General features: G+C 49.7%; 1 protein-coding gene across 1 annotated transcript; it reads right to left on the reverse strand.

The window, feature by feature from the left end:
- Positions 1-7,769: 7,769 nt before the first annotated feature.
- Positions 7,770-10,991, reverse strand: SRARP (steroid receptor associated and regulated protein). Its single transcript, XM_027522760.1, has 2 exons — positions 10,776-10,991; positions 7,770-8,668 (listed from the first exon to the last, which is right to left on the reverse strand). Exons 1-2 carry the CDS (start codon positions 10,861-10,863, stop codon positions 8,154-8,156), a joined length of 603 nt encoding a protein of 200 aa, XP_027378561.1. The 5' UTR covers positions 10,864-10,991; the 3' UTR covers positions 7,770-8,153.
- Positions 10,992-24,879: the final 13,888 nt, after the last annotated feature.

Raw genomic sequence — 24,879 nt, forward strand, 5'->3', positions numbered from 1 at the left:
GAGCGCCTAGTGTGTGCCAGACACCTGCTCATGCCCACCATCCTGCGAGGTGGGCACCAAGGAAGACAGGAGGCTCAGAGAAGTCAAGTAACTGGGCCAAGGTCACACAGCTGGGAAGTGGCATGGCCAGAATGTGAATCACTGTGGCTCTAGAATGTCCTCTGCGGGGTCAGCTCAGATCAGTCCCCCACTCCCTGCCCTCCTGTATAGAGAAGGGGAACCCTTACATCTTATAGCTTTAGCAGAGGGTGTGGGCAGGAGGCAGGGGAGGTTGAAAGCATGCAACCTTCCAGGGCTGGAGATCTGTGAGCAAGTCCAGGTCCAGTACCTGATGGGTGTGGAGGACCTAGGAGGTGCCTTCACTTTCAAAGATCTACCCCAGACCAAAAGCCTTCTCTTCCTGGAAGTCCTCCAGAGTCACCAGCTCAGAGTCACAGAGCTCAAGGAACCCTAGGCCCAAAACCTGTGTTTCAAAGAAGCTCAGATTCAGATGAGATGAGCACATGCCTGGGGCTGAGGGCAGACCTGAGGCTTGGTTGGCTAGCCCCATATCCTCTGGGAGTCACTCCCAACTCCTCATGGTTTGATGGGGGGACCCAGGCCCCCGGAGGGGTAGGGCCTTGCCCTCAGTAACACAGCAAGTCAGTGGCAGAGATGGGGTGAAGACCAGGCCTCTGGAACTGCAGACCAGAGCTTCTTTACTAGACCATCCCCTAGCCCCAGCCCACCCTTCCCTGACCCACCTGCCCGTTGCACGCCTCCATTGGCCCTCACCCCTTCTGTTTCCCATCTGCTTTGGATCCCAGGTCTGCGATGGCAGAAGATGCCTTATTCTGCCTTCTTGCTTCCAAGCCCAGCATGGGAAAGGAGCTAAGTAAATGCTTGTGGAATTTTTAAAAAAGCTCAGAAGGCTTAGTAAAGAGTGGAGGGTCCCTGGTGGCCCAGTGGAGAAGAATCCACCTGCCAATGCAGGGGATGTGGGTTCATCCCTGGTTCTGGGAGATTCCACATGCCGCGAAGCAAGCAAGCCCCTTTGCCTCAGCTACTGAGCCCGCGCGCTGCGCTGAAGCCTGCATGCCTAGAGCCTGTGCTCCACGGAGAAGCCCGTGCGCCGCAGTGAAGAGCAGCCTCCGCCGCCGCAACTAGAGAAAGCCAGGGCGCAGCGGCGAAGACCCAGCGCAGCCAAAAATACACAAATAAAATCTAAAAACTTCCTTTTTTTAAAAAAAGAGTGGGGGCTCAGGACCTCCCTGGTGGTCCAGTGATTTGGGTTTGACCCCTGGTCAGGGAACTAAGATCCCACATGCCGGGGCGGGGAGGGGGGCAGCTAAGCCGGAACGCCGCGCATATGCCGAGCGAGCTAGCACGCCACAACCAGAGAGTCCGCGAAGCCTCAACGAGAGGCTCCTGTGCGCGGCAGCTGAGACGCGATGCAGGCAAATAAGTCAAAAAGCGTAGTTCAAGCGGGGCCCTAGACATGGGCAGGTGACTAACGATCGAAAGTGTATGATGTATGAAGCGAAGTGAACTGAAGTCGCTCAGTCGTGTCCGACTCTTTGCGACCCCATGGACTGTAGCCTACCAGGCTCCTTAGTCCACGGAATTTTCCAGGCAAGAGTACTGGAGTGGGTTGCCATTTCCTTCTCCAGGGGATCTTCCCAACCCAGGGATCGAACCCGGGTCTCCCGCACTGAGGGCAGACGCTTTACCGTCTGAGCTACCAGGGAAGCACGTATAATGTATGCTGCTGCTACTGCTGCTGCTAAGTCGCTTCAGTCGTGGCCGACTCTGTGCGACCCCATAGACGGCAGCCCACCAGGCTCCCCCGTCCCTGGGATTCTCCAGGCAAGAACACTGGAGTGGGTTGCCATTTCCTTCTCCAGTGCATGAAAGTGAAAAGTGAAAGGGAAGTCGCTCAGTTGTGTCCGACTCTAGCGACCCCATGCACTGCAGCCTAGCAGGCTCCTCTGTCCATGGGATTCTCCAGGCAAGAGTACTGGAGTGGGGTGCCATTTCCTTATCCAATGCATGAAAGTGAAAAGTGAAAGAGAAGTCCCTCAGTCGTGTCCAACTCTTCACGACCCCATGGACTACAGCCCACCAGGCTCCTCCGTCCATGGGATTCTCCAGGCAAGAGCATTGGAGTGGGGTGCCATTGTTTTCTCCCGTATGATGTATAGATTTCATTAAAAGAAAAGGAGTGGAGGATCAGTTGTAGACTCTGGAGCCACACCACCTGGGTTCAAATCTCGTCTCTGCTGCTTGTGAGCTCTGTGATCTTGAATAAGTAACTTATCTCTGTTGCACCATGGCAAGAACACACAGAAGAGCTGGACAAAAAAGATCTTCATGACCCAGATAACCACGATGGTGTGATCATTCCCCTGGAACCAGACATCCTGGAATGCGAGGTCAAGTGGGCCTTAGGAAGCATCACTATGAACAAACCTAGTGGAGGTGATGGAATTCCAGTGGAGCTACTTCAAATCCTAAAAGATGATGCTGTGAAAGTGCTGCACTCAATATGTCAGCAAATTTGGAAAACTCAGCAGTGGCCAGCAGGACTGGAAAAGGTCAGTTTTCATTCCAATCCCAAAGAAGGGCAATGCCAAAGAATACTCAAACTACCACACAATTGCACTCATCTCACACGGTAGTAAAGTAAGGCTCAAAATTCTCCAAGCCAGGCTTCAACAGTATGTGAACTGTGAACTTCCAGATATTCAAGCTGGTTTTAGAAAAGGCAGAGGAACCAGAGATCAAATTGCCAACAACCGCTGGATCATCGAAAAAGCAAGAGAGTTCCAGATAAACATCTATTTCTGTTTTATTGACTATGCCAAAGCCTTTGACTGGGTGGATCACAATAAACTGTGGAAAATTCTTCAAGAGATGGGAATACCAGACCACCTGACCTGCCTCCTGAGAAATCTGTATGTAGATCAGGAAGCACTAGTTAGAACTGGACATGGAACAACAGACTGGTTCCAAATAGGAAAAGGAGTACATCAAGGCTGTATATTGTCACTCTGCTTATTTAACTTGTATGCAGAGTACATCACGAGAAACGCTGGGCTGGATGAAGCACAAGCTGGAATCAAGATTGCCGGGAGAAATCTCAATAACCTCAGGTATGCAGACAACATCACCCTTATGGCAGAGAGCAAAGAAGAATTAAAGAGCCTCTTGATGAAAGTGAAAGAGGAGAGTGAAAAAGTTGGCTTAAAACTCAACATTCAGAAAACGAAGATCGTGGCATCTGGTCCCATCACTTCATGGCAAATAGATGGGGAAACAGTGGAAACAGTGGCAGACTTTATTTTTTTGGGCTCCAAAATCACTGAAGATGATGATTACAGCCATGAAATTAAAAGACGCTTGTTCCTTGGAAGGAAATTTATGAGCAACCTAGATAGCATATTAAAAAGCAGAGACATTACTTTGCCAACAAAGGTCTGTCTACTCAAGGCTATGGTTTTTCCAGTGGTCATGTATGAATGTAAGAGTTGGACTGTGAAGAAAGCTGAGCACCAAATAATTGATGCTTTTGAACTGTGGTGTCGGAGAAGATTCTTGAGAGTCCCTCGGACTGCAAGGAGATCCAACCAGTCCATCCTAAAGGAGATCAGTCCTGAGTGTTCATTGGAAGGACTGAAGCTGAAACTCCAATACTTTGTCCACCTGATGCGAAGAACTGACTCATTTGAAAAGCCCCTGATGCTGGGAGAGATTGAAGGTGGGAGGAGAAGGGGACTTCAGAGGATGAGATGGTTGGATGGCATCACCACCTCAATGTCATGGGTTTGAGTAAACTCTGGGAGTTTGTGATGGACAGGGAGGCCCGGTGTGCTGCAGTGCATGGGGTCGAAAAGAGTCGGACACGACTGAGCGACTGAACTGAACTGGACTGTTGCACCATGAAGCGGTGGCAGCAGGCTGCACCTGCCGTGGCTGCTCTGTGACGCACTCAGAGGGCTTGGTGCCTGACGGCTGGCTGTGGCTCACATATGCCATGTGCTGAAGACACCAGAGGGCTCAGTTAGATCCCCTAATCTCGTTTCTGTTTGGATCCTGACACTGTCTCTGGCTCCATTAAGATGAAGACTTGGACTGGAAGGGCAGAGGAGCTGCCTTGTACCTGGGGTCCCCTTTCCAGGAAAAGCAGGTGAAGCAGATGGGAAAGGTAGGTTCCTGGGACTTCCTGGTGGTATGGTGGATGAGAATCTGCCTGCCAGTGCCGGGGACACGGGTCCAATCCCTGGTTCCAGAGGACTCCGCATGCCATGGAGCAACTACAGCCCTTGCACCGCAACCACTGAGTCTGAGCTCTAGAGGCACCTACTGAGCCTGGAACCCGTGCTCTGTGACAAGAGGAGCCGCCGAAACGAGAAGCCCCAGCGCCGCAAGGAGCAGCCCCCGCTCACTGGCCTAGAAAGCCCGAGCGCAGCAGCACAGACCCGGCGCCACCAAAAATAATTAATAATGATAAAGTGGTCAGTTCTGCAAGGCCCTCCTGGAAGACCTGTCTGGGCACTGGGGGTGGGGGAGGTGGGCCAGAGAAGCACTTGGAAGCCTTGGTTTCCTCTTCCACAAACAAAGATCAGGTCGCACCCTCCCAGGCCCGCTGTGACAGCCAGAGCCAGATGGTGTTTAGTGTAAGCTCGGGAAATGCTAAGGTCCTGTAAAATCTCTGTGCTTGTTTTCTGAATGAGGAAACCCAAGCTTCCACCCTCTGACTCTGCCCTCACCTGGGAGAGGGTCTTGAGGAGCAGGGTGGCTGGGGTCTGCCAGGCTGGGGCCCCAGGCAGGAGCCTCTGGGCGGCGGGATGGTGCTGTTTACAGTCAGCACAGCGCGCCTGGGCTCACCCCGAGTAGCCCCAGGCCTGTCCTGAGCTCTGGAGCCCTCCAGCGCCTGGACCCAGGGGCAGCTCTCCCTGGGGGTCTGAGGAATGCTGGCGGGGTGGGGGCCCTGGGGAGCCTCCCTGAGGGGCATCAAGCCGGGCCGCTGGCCCCAGGGAGCCGGAGGGGAGAGAGCGGACGGAAAACCTGCCTCTCCCTCCCTGCTTCCCTCCCTCCTTTCTGCTTCTTCCTCCCTTTCTTCCCTCACAATTCTTGAGCACGCACCACGCCCCAGTCCTGATAGGCATGGCTGCCAACTGTTACTCGGTGGTTCAGGAAAGTCTTTCTTCTTTGTTGGTTCATTGTCTCAACAGCTTTTCGGTAAGTTTCTGTTATATGGTGGGTAGATAAAGCTCTGAGGATGCGCCGTCGCCACTTCAGCCCTGGCTCTGCCACTCGCTGTCTGTATGACCTTGGGCCAGTCACTCCTCCCAGCCGGGCCTCAGTCTCATCTGTACAATGGGATGGCCCCCACAGGACTGTGGGGAAGAGATGAGGTTTCCTCCTCCACCCGTGTGCCCAGCTCAGTGAGGGCCTCAGTCACTCGGTCAACCCTCAGATGCCCCTGCCCACTGCCAGGCCCTGGGGACTGCTCCTTGGGGACTGTTCCTTGGAGACTGCTCCTTGGGGAATGATCCCTGGGGACTGCTCCTTGGGGAATGGTCCCTGGGGACTGCTCATTCACTCCTTCCGCAAACACGAGCAGAGCACCTGCAGCTCAGTACAGGCTTATGACGCTATAACTGCGCAGTCACTCTGCCTGGGGTTTGGACTTGGTGACCTGGCGTAAATCATTTCATCTCTCTGTGCCTCAGTGTCTTCACGGGTCCAGTGTGAGAGGAACTGGAGTGGCATGTGGTGTGTATAAAACCATCAATAGCGGCTATTCCAGAGGAAAGGGACACTGATTAGAGTGAAAGCGGGGCTTCTGAAAGCTCGGCCCTCCCCCAGCCCGGAAGGCGGGGCCGCCCAGTCTGATGCTGGGGCGACACCTGCTGGCAGGAAGCTAGGCCTGCAGCCCCACCCTCTTCTGAGGGCTCTGACTCCCTTCCAGCTCTGTCTCTGGGCTCTGCTAGTCCAGTGATTCTCAGCAAGGGGAGGACAGAGGAGGGGATGTAAACGGTCCAGACTCCTCTCTCACCACCTCTCTAGGACGGATCATTACTCCCTTTGCCTGGAGTAAGATGCAGCTTCCTCCCCTGCCTTCCTCTCCCAGCACAAGAGCTAAGGAATCTTTTTTTATAAGGCAGGTTGTGATTTCCAGCAGTCCCCACCTCAGAGTAAAATAGAGACCTCCTCGTGGCCTGCGAGGCCTCCTGTGAGAGGCCCCTGTCGCTTCCCTGGCCTCTCTGTTTTCAGTGTGTATGTGCATCCTCTCCCCCAGCTGGAGGACAAGCTCCTTGATGGCAAAGCCTTGTCTGTCTGTCACTGCTGCATCCCAGGGTCTAGCCCAGAGCCTAGCACACAGTAGGCACCCAACAAATACTTGGTGAATGAATGAATGGCTCCTCCAGCCAGACTGAACGACGGGCCCTTCTCCCTGGAGCACCCCCACCCTGCCCCTTGCCTTGGTATGACTCACTCACTGGTCAGCTTTTAGTTTAGATGCCACTTCCTGCACGAAGCCCTCCTTGATCTCCTCCCCTGAGTGGCCTGGGCGGCCTCCTCCAGCCCCAGTCTCATTCTGTGTGCCTTACCGCTGCACGTATCAGAAGTCACGACAACCAACGGTCGTCTTTCTCGCCTCCCCTACCAGGCTACGAGCTCCTTGAGGACAGGGTCTGCTTTCTCTAGGTCCCCTCTGTTTAGAAGAGACCCTGCCAGGAGGAGAGGCCATCTGCTGTAGGGCTGGTTTGGCTTCTAAGCCCAACTGCACCTGTCTATGGGCCTCGAGTACATTCCTCAACTTCTCTTTGCCATGGTTCTCTAAACTGTGAAATGGGTAAAAAAAAAAAAAAAAAACAACAACAACAACAAAAAAATGGCGCTTCTCTGTACTGGCATTTGGAGGCTGTCATTTCCCTGGCACAGAGCAAATGGCCAATACACGTCAGCCACCAGCGTTGTGTGTGCATGCTGAGGCACTTCCGTCGTGTCCGACTCTTTGCATCTCTATGGACTGTAGCCCACTGGGATCCTCTGTCTGTGAGATTCTCTAGGCAAGAATACTGGAGTGGGTTGCCATGCCCTCCTCCAGGGAATCTTCTGGACCCAGGGATTGAAACTGTGTCTCATTTGTCTCCCACACTGGCAGGCAGGTTCTGTACCACGAGTGCCACCTGGGAAACTCACCAGTTTACTAGGTTTGTAGAAACCTAGTAAAGCATTAGTGAATAAATGAACATTCAGCAATTTTAATCCAAGAGGCTTGAGACCCTCTTTGTCAGCATCTCTTAGACCTCCCTCTCTCCTCACAGCAGCTCCTACTTCCTGCTGAGGACCAGGACTGCCCTGCGGGAGAAGCATAGAGCTCCCCCACCTACTTTTCTGTCCCTAGGAGCAGTGGAAGCCTGGCATGCAGTGGGTGCTCAGTAAATAATATCTCATTTTCATCTGTTCAAGCATGCTACTCCCTTCCCTTTCTGAGTACTTCCACCCCCTCCTGAGAAGCCAGTTCCCCTTATTTCCCACCCCACCTGGGTCCTTAAATCGCCATCCTGAGTCCCGTGCCCTCCCGGTGATTCCTGGTGACCTACAGCCTCGCACGTGGGCGAAGATGGCTGCAGTCACTTGCCGCCCCTGCCCGTCGTGCTGGGAGGTTCTGACTCCTGCTCTGGATGAGAAACCAACCAGGTGACCCTAGGGAGGGTAGTTCCCAGTGCTGTTCCACCATTTTCCATCCCACCACCTTGCTCAGTGTCTACACAGCATTCATTACACTGCTCGAATAGTCTTTATTCGGTTGTTTAACTTTTCTCCCCCACCCTCAAGCTTACAAACTCCAAGAAAGCTGCAGTGTCTTTTCCAGCGCCTTGCAGAGCTGGCAGTTTGGAAATGCTGTGTTAGAGTGTGCTGTGTGACTGAGTCAGCCTCATTCTACGTGGCGGCGCCTTATCCTGCTGCCGCTGAAAGGCTAGCAAAGATGCAGAGGAAGGAAGGAGGATACTTGGTGCTGTTTCAGATGTCCTTTAGGATCCAACTCTCCTTACCTGGCTCAGGCACAAAAGCCTTCTGCTCAGCTGGGGAAGCGGGAGTGGACGCTGGGAATCGTGCATGGACCCCTGACCCTCTCCGCCACGGCCAGGCTCCTGCAGTCAATCCGCCTGTGCGCAGACGCAGGAGGAGAGGGCCTTGAGGGAGCCGATGACCGTTCCCCACGCGGAGGACCTCGAGGACACGGCCTTCACGGGGCTCCCCTTGGCTTCAGGAGCCTCCGCAAGGCCTTCGGGGCTGGCTGGGGGGGAAGCTGGGGCTGTAGTCCCTCTGCAAGGCCCCCCGGCCTGGGAAAGGCCCCCCCTACTTAGCGGAGCCTCCAGAGTCAGGTTGGAGGACCGCTTTTCTCCGCATAACAAGATGTAGGTCTTCATCGGAGGGACGGCAGGTCCCGGGTTGGGACCAGGGGTGCGGGGTGGCCCTGGGGGTGCTGCCAGGGAGATCTGCTTCCCTCGCGCACAGTCGATGACGAAGGTCAGGTGGGCTCCGGGGACGGCCTTCTGCCGGCGCGCCGGCCTTCCACTTGGAAGGGAGCAGAGGGCTGGAGGTTCGTGCTGGCGCAGCGCGGGGCCGGCTCCAGTGGTTCGCGTGTTCGTCCACTCAGCGGGGAGTTTTTCTGTTAATAAAATAAAAATAGATAATTTTTATTTTATATTGGGGTATAGTTGATTTGCGCTTCCCTGGTGGCTTGGGGTAAAGAATTCGCTTACCATGCAGGAGAAGGGGGTTGGATCCCTGGGTCGGGAAGATCCCCTGGAGAAGGAAATGGCTACCCACTCCAGTATTCTCGCCTGGAGAATCCCATGGACAGAGGAGCCTGGGGGACTGCAGTCCGTGGGGTTGTAAAAGTCTTAGCAACCAAAGAACAGCAGTAGGTGATTTACCATGCTGAGTTAGTTCTAGGTGAACAGCACAGTGATCCAGTTATTTATATATCAAACATACATCCATTCTTTTTTAGATTCTTTTCCCATATCTGTAATTACAGAATTTTGTAAACAATATGTATTTACTTATTTATTTGGCTGCACAGGGTCTTAGCTGCAGAATGCCGGATTCTTTACCTTTGTGTCACGTGGGATCTTTTAGTTGAGACATATGGGATGTAGTTCCCCAACCAGAGATCAAACCCAAGCCCCCTGCATGGAGAGCACGAGGTCTTAGCCAGTGGACCAGGGAAATCCTGTTATCACAGAATACTAAATAGACTTCCCTCAACAGGGGTTTAACTGTATGTCGTACGTGCTAAATTGCTTCTGTCGTGTCTGACTCTTTGAGACCCTATGGACTGTTACCCACCAGGCTTCTCTGTCCATGGGCATTCTCCAGGCAAGAATACTGGAGTGGGTAGTCTTTCCCTTCTCCAGGGGATCCTCCCAACCCAGGGATCCAACCCACATCTCTTACATCTCCTATACTGGCAGGTGGGCTCTTTACCACTGGTGCTACCTGGGAAGTGCTAACTGTAGGTTAGTTGACACACAAAAATGGGAAGCCGGTGGGGCTTAACAGCATGCATTTCAGCACTGGGGAGGCCTGAGTATGAATCTGTCTCCTCCCCACCCCCCCTCAGCCCTCTGCCTTCCGGGAGCGCAGAGCCCACCACATCAGAACCTCTCAACCCCACCACGCCTCCAAGCTGCTTGGGCATCTTGTTATCATGCGGATTCTCAGGTGGCTCCATGGAAAAGAATCTGCCTGCAATGCGGGACACCTGGGTTCGATCCTTGGGTCGGGAAGATCCCCAGGAGAAGGGAATGGCTACCCATTCTAGTATTCCTGCCTGGAGAATTCCATGGACAGAGGGGCCTGGCAGGCTACAGTATATGGCTCTCAAAGAGTCAGACGTGACGGAGCGACTAACACTTTCACTTCATTTCTGGTACAGCAGGTCTGGGCCGGGGCCTGACGGTCTGCATTTCTGAGAGGCGCCCAGGGAATGCCGATGCTGCTGGCCCACGGACCACACTGTGCTGAGTAGCAGGAGGAAAGCCCGACCTCCTTTTACAGGTGAGGGAACTGAGGCTCAGCTGGTGCAGACGTCAGTGGCCCCAGGAAGCACCGCTGCGCCCCATCCCCCACCATACTCTTATCCACCTGTCCCCTCGGGCCCGGGGATCCTCGCTCTGTCTTTCCCCACCAAACAGGGGGCAGCCGTGAGCCAACCCAGGGGCTTATCAATGAGCCAACCCGGGGATTTATCAATGAAGCAAGTGCCAGAGCAGGTCTCTCTGAATCCAAAGCCTTTGCTCTTTGAAAAAAACGTTTCAAGTTGCCCAAATGATAAACAAAACCATCCTCTTGACTACGTGCTCATCGCCACGACCCAGCTCAGAAGGAAGCTTCTCTTCTGCTAAGTTAGTTAATGCAGGAAATGTGGCTGATCCTTGAACAATGCCAGTTTGAACTGTGGGTCCACTTACATGTGGATTTGTTTTCAATAAATACCCATTCCTACACAATCCGTAGTAGGTTGAGTCTGTGGATGTGGACTCTCAAATACAAAGGGATGATTGTAGTTATAGCCTGATTGTCCACTGCTCGGAGGATCAGCGCCCCAGCCCCCAAGCTGTTCAAGGGTCAACTGTAAATGAAGCTCACCCGTGGCTTGAGAATCTTGGCAGCCCTGGAGGGAGGCTGTCTGTCCTTTCCTGCCACCCCCACTCCACGGCCTCCCCAGTCCCTCTCAGCTGCAGGGCTGAGGCCCCCTCTGCACCTCTTACCTGAGCTGGTCTCCAGGTTCGCCTCAAGGCCCCCAGGGCGGGCACTCGGGTCTCTGGTGTCTTCTGAGGGGGCCGTGACTGCTGCCATGGCACCTGGCTCAGCACTGGCAGAGGAAGCTGTTTTCAGCAGCCTTGTCCAGAATGCGGGTCCGCACCCAAGGACCAGACCTTTTATATTTACCAGATCCGGATCTGCTGAGTGAATTCCACCAGGAGCCACAGGAACTGGCCTGGAGCAGTTGGGGGATTGCTTTGATCAACGGGTTTATGTCAACAGGATTGCAGTCCAGTGGCTGGGAGGCAGGCCTTCTACCAAACACACAGTTTCTTCCAAGCTCAGCAGCTTCCTCCCCTGGGACGAGGCTGGGAACCATCTCTTCCAGGTCTCAGTTTCCCGAACCTTAGTCATTGCCTGGCTGCATTCCCAGTTGTTAGCTGTTTTATTTATTTATTTTTGGTCCCACCTAAGAGAAGGGTCTGGCAGAGGATGAGATGGTTAGAGAGCATCACTGACTCAATGGACATAAATTTCAGCAAACTCCAGGAGACAGTGGTGGACGGAGTTCTGGATGGTGGAAAGTCCAAGATCAAGATGCTTATCGATTCTGGTGCTTTGTGAGCACCTGCCTACTAGTTCATAAATAGCTATCTTTTTGCTGTTGCTTCACCTCACAGAAAGTGCAAGAAAGGTCTCTGGGATCTCTTTTTATAAAGGCACTAACCCCATCATAAGGGTTCTACCCTCATGACCTAATTACCCCTCCCCGAAGACCCCACCTCTTCAGTTCAGTTCAGTCACTCAGTCGTGTCCGACTCTTTGCGACCCCAAGGACTGCAGCACACCAGGCTTCCCTGTCCATCACAAACTCCCAGAGCTTGCTCAAACTCATGTGCATCGAGTCCGTCAGCCCATCCAACCATCTCATCCTCTGTTGTCCCCTTCTCCTCCCACCTTCAATCTTTCCCAACATCAGGGTCTTTTCCAATGAGTCAGTTCTTTGCATCAGGTGGCCAAACTATTGGAACTTCAGCTTCAGCATCAGTCCTTCTAATGAATATTCAGGACTGATTTCCTTTAGGGTAGACTGGTTGGATCTTCTTGCTGTCCAAGGGACTTTCAAGAGTCTTCTGCAACACCACAGTTCAAAAGCAGCAATTCTTCGGCACTCAGCTTTCTTTATAAGTCCAACTCTCACATCCATACATGAATACTGGAAAAACCATAGCCTTAATTAGACAGACCTTTGTTGGCAAAGTAATGTCTCTGCTTTTTAATATGCTGTCTAGGTTGGTCATAACTTTTCTTCCAAGAAGCAAGCGTCTTTTAATTTCATGGCTGCAGTCACCATCTGCAGTGATTTTGGAGCCCCCAAAATAAAGTCTCTCACTGTTTCCATTGTTTCTCGATCTATTTGCCATGAAGTCATGGGACCAGATGCCATGATCTTAGTTTTCTGAATGTTGAGTTTTAAGCCATCTTTTTCACTCTCCTCTTTCAGTTTCATCAAGATGCTTTTGAGTTCCTCTTCACTTTCTGCCATAAGGGTGGTGTCATCTGCATATCTGAGGTTATTGAGATTTCTCCCGGCAATCTTGATTCCAGCTTGTGCTTCATCCAGCCCAGCATTTCTCATGATGTCCTCTGCATATAAGTTAAATAAGCAGGTGGCAACATACAGCCTTGACGTACTCCTTTCCTGATTTGGAACCAATCTGTTGTTCCATGTCCAGTTCTAACTGTTGCTTCTTGTCCTGCATACAGATGTCTCAGGAGACAGGTCAGATGGTCTGGTATTCCTGTCTCTTTCAGAATTTTCCAGTTTTTTGTGATCCACACAGTCAGAGGTTTTGACATACATAGTCAGTAAAGCAGAAGCAGATGTTGTTCCGGAACTCTTTTGCTTTTCGATGATCCAGCGGATGTTGGTGATTTGATGTCTGGTTCCTCTGCCTTTACTAGGTTTCAGAATATGAATTTTGGGAAGATGTGTTCTATCTACAGCATCTTTTAGGTCAATCAAATTTTAAGTCAATTTTTTTTCTTTTACTGAAAAAGAGAAATACTTGTCTACTGAAAAAAAATGTACAGCCTAAAGTTCAGAGTCACGTTTTTTCAGTGAATTTACTGAGGGCTTAAGTCCAAGAGAAAACCTGATCAAAAGAGTTAAGTGTAGAGCCAGGATATATAGGAGTTCAAAACAAAACAAAACAAACCAGGTCGTGGAAACATGAAAAGATCGCTGTCAGGGACGTGTCTGGTGGTCTAGAGGTCAAGACTCCCAGCCTCCAACACAGGGGGCTCAGGTTCGATCCCGGGTCAGGGACTGAAGATCCCACGTGCTATGCAGCGTGGCCAAAAAATAAGAAAAGAAAAGAAAAAGATTACTGTTAATTAAAGAAAATCAGACGTCTCACGTTAGTGAATTTAGTGCTTTTACACGTACGGGAAGCTGCATGAGTTTGGGCTTATTGGGATTATTCCTTTAATGTGCACCTTGACTATCCTGTTTTTCTCCCTCCCGAGCCCCGTCAGGTGCACCGTTGGGGTGGCTGCAGTGGCGGCTGGCCTGTCGGTTGCAATATTGTTTGCTTACTGACAAGGCAGGTGACATTCTTTGTAATAGTACTTCTATAAATGAATATTTATGGTAGAAGATGCTGCCCCAAAGAAGAGCATGCCCTAATCCCCAGAACCTGTGAAAATGTTACCTTACACAGCAAAAGAAATGTTTGCAGGTGTTATTCAGGGTATTCCAGTCTGACGCCAATTCTGATGTGTGCTTTTTTCCACATTACCAAGCAGTTAATGTTTTTCTGACACTGCCTACCTGGAGGTTGCTTCAGATTTCACAGATTAAGAGGTCAGTCCTACAAGACTGCCCCTGGCACAGATATCAATCACACGTCCTGGTGGTCAGATGGGTTTCTGACCTACAAATGGGAGGGTCCCAAAACACACTCCTTGGATTCAATTAGTTTGCTAGAGTAGGTCACCGAACTCAGAGAAGTGTTTTGCTTATTAGATTGCCAGTTTCTTATAAAAGGATATAACCCAGGGGACTTCCCTGTGGTCCAGTGGCTAAGACTCCACACTCCCAATGCAGGGGGCCTAGGTTCAATCCCTGGTCAGGGAACATAGATCCCACATGCCACAACTAAGCATTTGAACGCCACAACTTAAGTTCCTGTGTGCTGCAGGGAAGATGAAAGATCCCACATGCCCCAACTGAAAATCCTGTAAGTCTCAGTGAAAATCAAAGAGCCCACGAACTGCACCTAAGACCTGGGCAGCCTTAATAAATAAATAAATGTGTATATATTTAAAAGAATGTAACTCAGGAAGAGCCAGATGGCAGAGATGCACAGGCAAGCTGTGTGGGAAGGGCCAGGAGCGTCCACCGCCTCTGAGAACGCCGCTCTTCCCCAGTCTCCACGAGTTCACCAACCCAGAAGCTCTCAAAACCCTGTTCCTTAGAGTTTTAATGGAGACTTCAGTGCATAATCATGATTGAGTAAACCATTGGCCATTTTGGCCACGGATCTCCAGTCCCTCACTTTCTGAAGGTTGGGCGGTGGGCGGGATGTCCGGCCCTCTAACCAAGGGCTTGGTCCTGCTTCCATCCTCGGGTGATGTTGTCGTTTAGTGTCTGACTCTCTGCGACCCCACGGACCGCAGCACACCAGGCTCCTCCGTCCTCCGCTGTCTATCTCCAAGAGTTTGCTCAGATTCACGTCCCTGGTCTGACTCTTGGCGACCCCGTGGACCGCAGCACACTAGGCTCCTCTGTCCTCCGCTATCTATCTCCCAGAGTTTGCTCAGATTCATGTTCCTGGAGTTGGTGAGGCTATCTAACCATCTCATCCTCTGCTGCCCCCTTCTCCTTTTGCCTTCAATCTTTCCCAGCATCAGGGACTTCTCCAGTGTGTGAGTTATTCACATCAGGTGGATGTAGGGCCGTTCTAAGAGTCACCTCATTACGATAACAAAAGCCACCGTTTTCCCTCTTCTCAACTGGGAAATTCCAAGGCTGGTAGGAGCTCTGCGCCAGGAACCAGTAGGAAGACCAAATATATATTTACTTAACAGATCTGGGTTCAATCCATACTTCAGGAAGACCCCCTGGAGGAGGGCATGGCAGTTCACTCCAGGATTCTTGCCTGGAGAATCCCCTGGACAGAGGAGCCTGGTGGGCCACGGTCTATAGGGTCGAAAAGAGTAAGACACGACTGAAGCTACTTGGCATGCATGCATCTATCAGAGGCATGGACTTTGATGCAGGGATGTTGGGTGGATTTTCTAAGTGAATACACCGTAATGACACCAGTCCTTAAAATGGGACTGTTTTCCAAGCTCGGTTAGAGAGATATGACAATGGGACAAGGCCAGAGTGAAGCGAAGTGAGAGACTCGGTCTGCCACTGCTGGTGTTAAAAAAACAAACCAGGATGCGGTAAACATTGTAAGAGTTTCTTTGAATAAAAATCGACTTCAATCAGGTAGCATCTAATCTAGAAGACAGAAAGGACCCCTGAGCAGTGGTACAAAGGCAGAAAGGAGCAGAATTGGAAGTTACACTAGGCAAGAAAGTGGGCTGGTTATCGCAAGGTTACTTTCTCTCTGGAGACAGCAGGGTTCCATCAGGCACCTAACTGGTGTCCATCAGGTGGTTCCTGATTGACTGGTTTAAGATTCTACTTCTGGAAGAGCCAAAACCTTCGTGAAGTTAACTCTTTGTCTGCTGATGTGAGGCTTAGTATAAGCAGCTCCATTTGGGGCTTGTTGTATTGTTTGGGGTTTTTTCATTAGCTTTTTAAATTGAAGGACAGTGTGTTTACAGCATTGTGTTAGTTTCAGGCGTACAGCTTTGTTGCTGATTAGTCACTGAGTCGTGTCCAACTCTTTTGCGACCCCATGGACTGTAGCCTGCCAGGTTCCTCTGTCCGTGGAATATTCTAGGAAAGAATAGGGGTTTTCCTGACCCAGGGATTGAAGCCGTGTCTTCTGCATTGGCAGGCAGATTCTTTACCACCGAGACACCAGGAAGCCCAGCAGATGTAAAGCATCGTTCCTCAGAACTCATAACCCTGGTCTAATCATGAGAAAAACACCAGCAAGATCCAAACTGAAGGACATTCTGCAAAATACCCACTTAGTGCTCCTCACAGTGTCAAGATCGTGAAAAACAAGGCGGGACTGAGAAAAAGTCACAGACCAGAGGAGGCGGAAGGGACGTGATGACTGCATGCCTCGTGGAGTCCTGGGCCGGCTCCTGGAAGAGAGGAAGGGTGTTAACAGGAAACCTGGGGAGATCCAACAAAGCCTGGAATTTAGTGAGTGGCCACGTACCAGTGTTGTTTAAGCAAATGCTCCCTGGTCACGTCGGATGTTAACAATGGGGAAAGTGGGCGTGCGCTGAACGGACTCTCCTACTGACTTCGCATCTACTCAGTACGCCTACAGTTATTCAAAAATTTAACAAGTATCTTTAAAAAGTTAGTGGGGAAGACTCTCATTGGACGCTAGGGCAGGTAACTGGGGCACCTTCTCATTTCTCTGATAATTCAAAGGAAATGAACGTCAGGAAGACAGTGCGAGCGGGGGTCTGGAGAATTCGGACTCCTCTTAGATTACTAGTGGGATTGCTAAGTGTTTCAGGCACTCTGAGTGGGGGGAATAAATTAGGAATTTGGGATGAACAGATACACACCACTATAGATAATGTGTTAACAGTGAGGACCTACTGTCTAGCACAGGGGACTATGTTCAGCGCCTTGTGACAATCTATAATAGAAAAGAGTCTTAAAAATAGCGTATATATGTCTGTGCGATTGAACCACTGAGACACTGGAAACCAGTTGTGATTCAGTTTCTAAGAATGGTGCCGTCATCTTGGAAAATAATTTGGCAGTTCCTCAAAATGTTAAAGATCGAGTCATCATAGGCTTCCCTGGTGGCTCAGTGGTAAAGAATCCGCCTGCGAATGCAGAAGACATGGGTTTGATCCCTGATCCGGGACGATCCCACATGCGGCAGAGCAGCTAAGCCCGTGAGCCACAGCACTTCGCTCCTGAGCCCCGGTGCTGAGACCACTTGCCGGGGACCAGCCCCGGCTGATCCAGGGTATTCGAAGGAGAGACGGCATAGGCGAGGATCAGGATACAATAGCTTCAATTAGATATTAATTAAAGATATAAAGAGTAATAGAATAAGGATAGCTCAGTAGGAAAATTCAGTGGAGAAAAGAGGCTGAGTAGCTTGGTTTACGCGGGAGACCAATAAAACTTCAAGACAAGAAGTTTGCACCACTTACGTAGGCCGCAGGCGTCCTTCCGTTCTCCCGAAGGAGAGGAGACACTGAGGCCTCCCCGGTCGGATCTTAGAAGCCCAGGCATAATTAGTAAGCATGGTGGGTTCCGCGCTCCAGATGGAGACTCAGCCAGAGTGAGAGAGAGAGCGACATGGGGAGACCAGTATTTCGAGAAACTGATCCCAATTCTTTATTTTCCATGGTCTACTTTTATACACTGAGATGTTATGCAAAAGTCACGTGGGGACAGCAGTCCTGACTTTTATTAAAGTCAGGTGCTTCACACAAATGTATACAGAGGTCTTAGGGGTGTTACATCATCTTCTGGCCAGGGGGGCCTGCTGACAATTTACGACCCTCTCCTTGTGACAGCGGTCAGTCAATCAGGACACTTATTTCTCCAGGGCTGATTATTCTCAAAACAGACGCCACCCAAATAAAGTTACATTCCTACAGGGTGAGGGTGTAGTGGGTTTTAGTTAAGGAAAGAATTTACTTAGCCTAAGGTCTAACGTGATTAATATCAAAGGTTAATACTTATTTTTTCTATATATTCATTAATGTGTGTAAGGGCAGGGGATATGGAGACTTAGCAACAAACATTGGCTCAACAAATGAAAAACCCTTCACCAACACAATTTCTAATTAGCCCATTATACTTATACTAATAGTTTTCTAACTTTTCTAAGGAACCTGTTTTTAGAAGGTTTAAAGCATCTTGTGCCTCTCACGGTTGGGAGGCTGTGAGCAATCACATGTGGCCGGAGGAGCCTGTCAGGCAGGCTAGAGAATCTTCAGAGGAGTTTGTAGGTTAAAACACTCTTGTCACACCCAAGAGTTTTTATTGACTGGAGCTCTAGGTTAACTCCTTCTCCGAAAGAGGTGGTGGGGGACAGCCCCCCGTAAAGTCAGAGGTGTAGGTAAGAGCACAAAGTAGTAAAGTAGGCAGGCTCTGGTTATGGGGGTAGACGCTCGGGGATTTCCAGGGGGACTCCTGAGGCTCGATCCCGCCTTTGCGTATGTCGAGCCTCCTTCCTCATGACCTTTGCCATGGGCGGAGTACCTCACTCTGGCCCCCAACAACCACTGAAGCGGCACGCCCCGGAGCCCCTGCTCCACAGAGATGCCGCCACAGTGAGAAGCCCCAGTGCCGCAGTCAAGAGCAGCCCCCCAGTAACCCGGCGCAGCCAAAGGAAACAAGTTTGCAGAAAGACCCACAAAAAATCCTGTAATATGGAGCTCATGTTCCAGTATGATGAGTCAAAAAATAAAGAACACAGTGCTTAAAAAAGTTGTCATATGACCCAGCAATTCAGTCAATGCGTGTACCCGAGTGAAACACGTCCACACAAAACTGTTCACAAATGTTCAGGGCATCATTATTCACAACAGCTTCCCTTGTGGCTCAGCTGGTAAAGAATGCGCCTGCCATGCGGGAGACCTGGGTTCAATGCCTGGGTTGGGGAGATCCCCTGGAGGAGGGCGTGGCAACCCACTCCAGTACGCTTGCCTGGAGAATCCCAGGGACAGAGGAGCCTGGCGGGCTACAGTCCATGGGGTCGAAAAGAGTCGGACACGACTGAGCAAGCAAGCACAAAGTGCAAAGGACGCCACTGTCCATCAGCTGTTGAACAGATAAACCAAACGTTGTAGATTTATGCAACAGGATGTTATGTGACCATAAAAAAGAGTGAAGTGCTGATCCATGTTACAATGTGGATGAAGCTTAAAATCTGAGTGAAAGAAGCCAGTCATTAAAGACCGCATTTGATTCCATTTTATATAATGTCCCAAATAGGCAAAGCCGTGAAGACCAAAAGTAGATTAGTGGCTGTCAGAAGTTGAGGGAAGGAAGAAGTGAGGTTTGGTAGAGTGATGAAATGTTCTAAAATTAGATAGCCGTGTTGGCTGTGCAATTGTTAATATACTAATAACCAGTGAATTTTATACTTCCAAATGGTGGATTGTGTGGTATGTTTATAATCTCAATACAGCTGTTATCTTTAAAAAATGAGCGCTATCCTATCTTCCCTAATGAACTGTTTTTCTGGAAAATCACGTGGCCCTGGATGAGAGAAAGCTCTTGTTTACAGAATTTCAGCTAATAAACGTGGAAAGAATGATAGGATCAGAAATGCATCATTTTACAACCTCTAATGAAGTTACTGACTCAGACAAGCATCTTCAAAGGAAGAAAGTACTGGGGAAGGTTGATGAGAAACTTTCCAAAGAATCAGGCTGCTGCCACTCAAACCACCCAGACCACCCACTTTATCATCACTAAAGGATCGGGAAAATCCCCTGGAGGAGGGCGTGACAACCCCCTCCAGTATTCTTGCCTGGAAAATTCCATGGATAGAGAAGCCTTCTGGGCTACAGGTCATGGGTCTCAAAAGAGTCAGACGCAGCTGAACACACTCAGCACGCACGGCGCTCACAGCACCTAGGAGGCCTTCTTATAGACGCGGATCTGAATCTACTCTATAGCTATTTTACAGGAAACGGGGCTAATCGCAAGACAGCATAAGGAAGGACATAGAAAAATCCACATGTTTAGATCGAAACTGGGGAAATTAGGCATATCTTATTTAAAGTCTGAGCACAGATAATAAAGCACTGTCAAAGAAAAAAAAAAAAAAAAAAAAGAAAAATCCAGAATGTGGGTCATTCTACAGGACAAGTGACCCCAGTTCTGCAATAAAGCAATGAAATGGCAAAGAAGTAAACAAACAAAAAGATTAAAAAAAAACAAACAAAAAATGAGACAAGGAGAAATGATTACTCTGGAACAAAAGTGACTCAAAAGCCAAAACTAACTTGACTAAAAAAGATGCACAACATGAGAGCTGTGAGTTAAGTTGTATTTGAGGCAAACGAGGGCCGCAGCCCGGGAGGCAGTGCCTCAGACGCTCCGAGAGACCGCTGCTAAGCGCCAGACACGACTGAGCGACCGGACTGAACTGATATTCGTTCAAGTCCCCGTCTAAGGTAATCAGTGTCAGTTCCACTGCAGGAGGCGCGGGTTCCATCCCTGCTGGGAAGGGGTGGGGTGGGGGGAAGAAGGGTATCTTAAGTACACTTAGCAAGAGTTAACTGTTGAATCTGGGTGATAGCCCCACAGAAAATATTTCACTGCTTTCACTACTCTGTGTTCTTTACAAAGTCTTCTTTTCTTTTAACAATTTATTTATTTACTTATTACTTCCGGCTCACTGAATCTTTGTTGCTGCGGCTGGGCCTCCCTAGCTGCGGTGAGTTGGGGGCGGCTACTCTTCAGTTGTGCTGTTCGGGCTGCTCATAGCAGCGGCTTCCCTTGCTGCAGAGCACAGGGCTCGTTGGCTGTGGGCATGCGCGGGCTTAGTTGCCCATGTCTTGGACCAGGGGCTTAACCAGGGTCCCCTGCTTTGCAGGTGGATTCTTTAGCACTGGACCACCAAGGGAATCCTACAAAATTTTCAAAATGAAAAGGAGTTTAAAAGTGAATGTCAAGGGTTTATGCCGAGGATGTCCGTGGAGAGTAAAGAAAAGCATTGCATGACAAGTGAGCAGAGAAAACATAAAAGTAGCATTTATAAGTTAAAACCCTGTTATATAATTCCTGATTGCAACATGTTTGTAGTCAGCGTGATAAACTAAATTGTGTAAATAGACATTTGTCGCTTTATCCACAGCGTTTTAGGTTTATATCCTCAGGCTGGTCAACCACACAAAAAAATTCTACTTCTTCGGAAAATGCAAGGTAGCCCACGTGTAAATAGTGACCGAGCTTTGGGAAGACTTTGGAGGGGCTGAGTTTTAGGCTGGAGACTCTGGGGATGGTGAAGGGCCCTGTGCGTCACTCTGAGGGGAGAGGGTGCTGGCGGGGAGAAGCCACGGTGAGGGAGCTGGTTAGGAACTCACACGAGCACTAGCCCTTGGTGAGAAGGCAGGCGAGTCAGCCCTTCACTCAGTCAACCCGTGCGTGTGTACTTACTCCGGCCCTGTCCCAGCCACCCACCCCAGGGTTCTGGATTCCTTCTTCTCTAGTTCTCTGAAGAGTTCTGGCATCTCAGTGTCATTTAATGAAGACCACTAGTGAGTCCAGATTTTATTCAACCAACTGTGCTGTTAGAACCATTCTCAGTTTAATCATTAAAACACCCAAATCTCTGTGACGTGCATTTATATAGCGATACGTTCTGCCAAGTCTAATGTAAGCTCCCTTCCTCCTGCACCTACCACCTTCAGAATCCAGTTACACCCATATTCCCCGGTTTCAGCTCATTTATTAGTTAAGACTGCTGTCTCTTCCTCTTTGTCCTTCCTTCCTTTCCTTTCTTTCTTGTTGGTAAGCCACCTCCAAGATCAGACTGGGCATTTTGGAATTAGACTTTCTGTAGATCTGGAGATGAAAGAAGCGTGGTGGAGTGAGAGGTCTCTGAGAGGAACCAGTGTCTCCTTGCAAAATAACTTCCTTGCTGTTTGTTGTTCAGTTGCTAAGTTATGTCCAGTGTTTTGCGACCCTATGCACTGTAGCACATCAGGCAACTCTGCCCTCCACTAACTCCTGGAGTTTGCCCAGATTCAAGGCCATTCATGTCATTTCACATGCTAGCAAAGTTATGTTCAAAACCCTTCAAGCTAGGCTTTAGCAGCACGTGAACCTGGAACTTCCAGATGTACAAGCTGGGTTTTGAAGAGGCAGAGGAACCAGAGATCAAATTGTCAACATTTGTTGGATCATGGACAAAACAAACAAGTTTCAGACGAACATCTGCTTCACTAACCATGCTAAAGCCTTTGATTGTGTGGAACACAACCAAATAACTTCCTAATTGGGCTTCTCTGATAGCTCAGTTGGTAAAGAATCTGCCTGCAATGCAGGATACCCTGGTTCAATTCCTGGGTTGGGAAGATCCACTGGAAAAGAGATAATCTACTTGCTCCAGTATTCTTGGGCTTCCTTTGTGGCTCAGCTGGTAAAGAATCTGCCTGCAATGTGGGAGACCTCGGTTCCATCCCTGGGTTGGGAAGATCTCTTGAAGAAGGGAAAGGCTACCCACTCCAGTATTCTGGCCTGGAGAAGTCCATGGACTGTATAGTCCACGGGGTCTCCAAGAGTTGGACACTGAGGACTCTCATTTTCACATGAGGCCGTTACATGCCCTCCAGGGAAAGCAGTTTGGCCTCCTGCCATGGGGGGAGGGGCTGCCTCTGCCCGCAAGGGCGTTTCCTTGAATTTTGGATTTCGGGAATCAGGGGAACTCATCGTCTGCCTCCACCCAAACATCCCCATTTCAATTCCTAAGTGCACCTTGTTCCCGTTCAATGTATCTGGCCAGGTGAAGTTATATTGCAATTATATTACAGTTTAGCAACCCACTGATCGATTCTGTTGAATTTTTGACTACACAAGCCCTGTGGCTACAAGAGATAAGAAAACATAGAATAGTCAGGAATGGCCTAGTTCTCTGGCTCTGTCTTGAAATTTTAAATCCTATTTCTTTTTTGAACATCTTCAGTGTAATCATCACAGTTGTATTAATTCACAGCTCACCCCACACTTCTTACAGCCTTCACTCCCATCATAACACTCAGCTACAGCAGCTGCAACTAAAGAGCCTCTTGATGAAAGTGAAAGAGAGTGAAGAAGCTGGCTTAAAACTCAACATTCAGAAAACTAAGATCATGGCATCCAGTCCCATCACTTTATGGCAAATAGATGGGGAAACAGTGGAAACAGTGGCACACTTTATTTTTCTGGGCTCCAAAATCACTGCAGATGGTGACTGCAGCCATGAAATTAAAAGATGCTTACTCCTTGGAAGAAAAGCTGTGATCAACCTAGACAGCATATTAAAAAGCAGAGACATTACTTTGCTGACAAAGGTTTGTCTAGTCAAAGCTATGGTTTTTCTAGTAGTCATGTATGGACGTGAGAGTTGGACTATAAAGAAAGCTGAGCACCAAAGAATTGATGCTTTTGAACTGAGGTGCTGGAGAAGACTCTTGAGAGTCTCTTGGACAGCAAGGAGATCCAACCAGTCCATCCTAAAGGAGATCAGTCCTGAATATTCATTGGAAGGAGTGATACTGAAGCTGAAACTCTAATACTTTGGTCATCTGATGAGAAGAACTGACTCTTTGGAAAAGACCCTGATGCTGGGAAAGATTGAGGGCAGGAGGAGAAGGGGACGACAGAGGATGAGATGGTTGGATGGCATCACCGACTCAATGGCCATGAGTTAGAGCAAGCTCCCATAGTTGATGATGGACACGGAAGCCTGGCATGCTGCAATCCATGGGGTGGCAAAGAGTTGGACACAACTGAGCGACTGAACTGAACTGAACAGCAACTGCTCCATCCACCAAAGCTTCATCTTCAGTAGACACTTTCCTCTAGGCAACAATACTTATTGCACTATTTTTTTCCCCTGAATGAAATAGACTACATCTGAATTACCTTCAAATTTAATCCCTGATTTCCATATTTGAAGGTCCGTTTCCTGCAGAAATAGAAATCTCACTGGGCTTTCTCTTTAATTAAACCTTTTATTTTGACTTTTTAAAATTTTGAATATTTTTTGGCTGCACTATGGGGCATGTGGGATCCTAGTTCCCCAGTTAGGGATTGAATGTGTCCCTCCTGCATTGGAAGTGTGTAGTCTTAACCACTGAACTGACTGCCAAGGAAGGCCCAAATTTTTTCATTTTGAAATAATTGTAGGTTCACATGGAATTGTAAGAAACGATACATAACAATTCCATCCCCTTCCCTATCCTTTATGGGCTTCCCAGGTGGCTGAGTGGTAAAAGAATCCATCTGCCAATGCAGGAGACACAACTTCAATCACTGGGTCTGGAACATCCCCTGGAGGAGGAAATGGCAACTTACTCCAGTATTCTTGCCAGGAAAATCCCATGGACAGAGGAGCCTGGTGGGCTACAGTCCATGTGGTCACAAAGAATCGGACTTAGCAACTAACAAAATGATCGCCTTAGGAAAGACAAAGAGCTGCATCCCAGCGGTGGCCCTTTAACTTCACTTGCTTGTCTGGCAGGTATCAACTGTGGGCCCCACCCAAGGGCACCTGTGAGGTGGGGAACGTCGTGACCCACACGAAATGTGCGGGGTCACTGGGTTTCTACTGTGGTGCTCACGGGCCAGTCAGGGGTTGCAGTCCACGGGGACACAGCCGAGGAAGGTTCTGGTGCGGTACTAGAGCAGCTTAGGTGAGGAAGGTGGGACCTCGAGCCCCGTGGCCTTGACACTGCAGACAGGAGTGTGTGCAGGTGTGCAGTGGTTCGTGAGGGTGCCTTTCACTCCGGTGGTGTCTCTGCAGGATCAGATCAAGAGAGAGCCTCGTGGGCTGCCAGCAGAAGCGTGTTAGGTGCAGGTAATGTGAGATGCTGACTTTAGTTCATGAAGAGACAAAGCAGACTGGGTCTTGTGGAGTCTATCCCAAGACCATGGGTGGGAGGCCTTGCATCAAGGCCCAGAGGCAGAGCCCAGAAACAAGGTCGTCTCCAGAACTGACTGAGCCCCTTCGTAACCCTTGCTGGAAGACCTCGGATCACCACCAGCAGGCTTCCTGACTCCACACTGGGCAAAACCGCCCGACCCGGCGCTCACCCTGTTGCTGAGCTGTTCATGCGCTCAGTCGAGTCTGACTGTTTTGCATCCCTATGGACTCTAGCCCACCAGGCTCCGCTGTCCATGGCATTTCCCAGGCAAGAACACTGGAGTGGGTTGCCACTTCCTTCTCCAGGGGATCTTCCCGACCCAGGGATCGATCCCTGGTCTCCTGTATTTGTGTC

Source organism: Bos indicus x Bos taurus, chromosome 2 (genome assembly GCF_003369695.1).
Source record: "Bos indicus x Bos taurus breed Angus x Brahman F1 hybrid chromosome 2, Bos_hybrid_MaternalHap_v2.0, whole genome shotgun sequence".
NCBI lineage: Eukaryota > Metazoa > Chordata > Mammalia > Artiodactyla > Bovidae > Bos > Bos indicus x Bos taurus.

Bases quoted from the DNA above. Each gene is read 5' to 3' on its own strand.
- SRARP (XM_027522760.1), bottom strand. From the start codon at position 10,863: ATGGCAGCAGTCACGGCCCCCTCAGAAGACACCAGAGACCCGAGTGCC. The intron at 8,669-10,775 runs GTAAGAGGTGCA...TTTTATTAACAG, and splicing joins GAACCTGGAGACCAGCTCAG to AAAAACTCCCCGCTGAGTGG.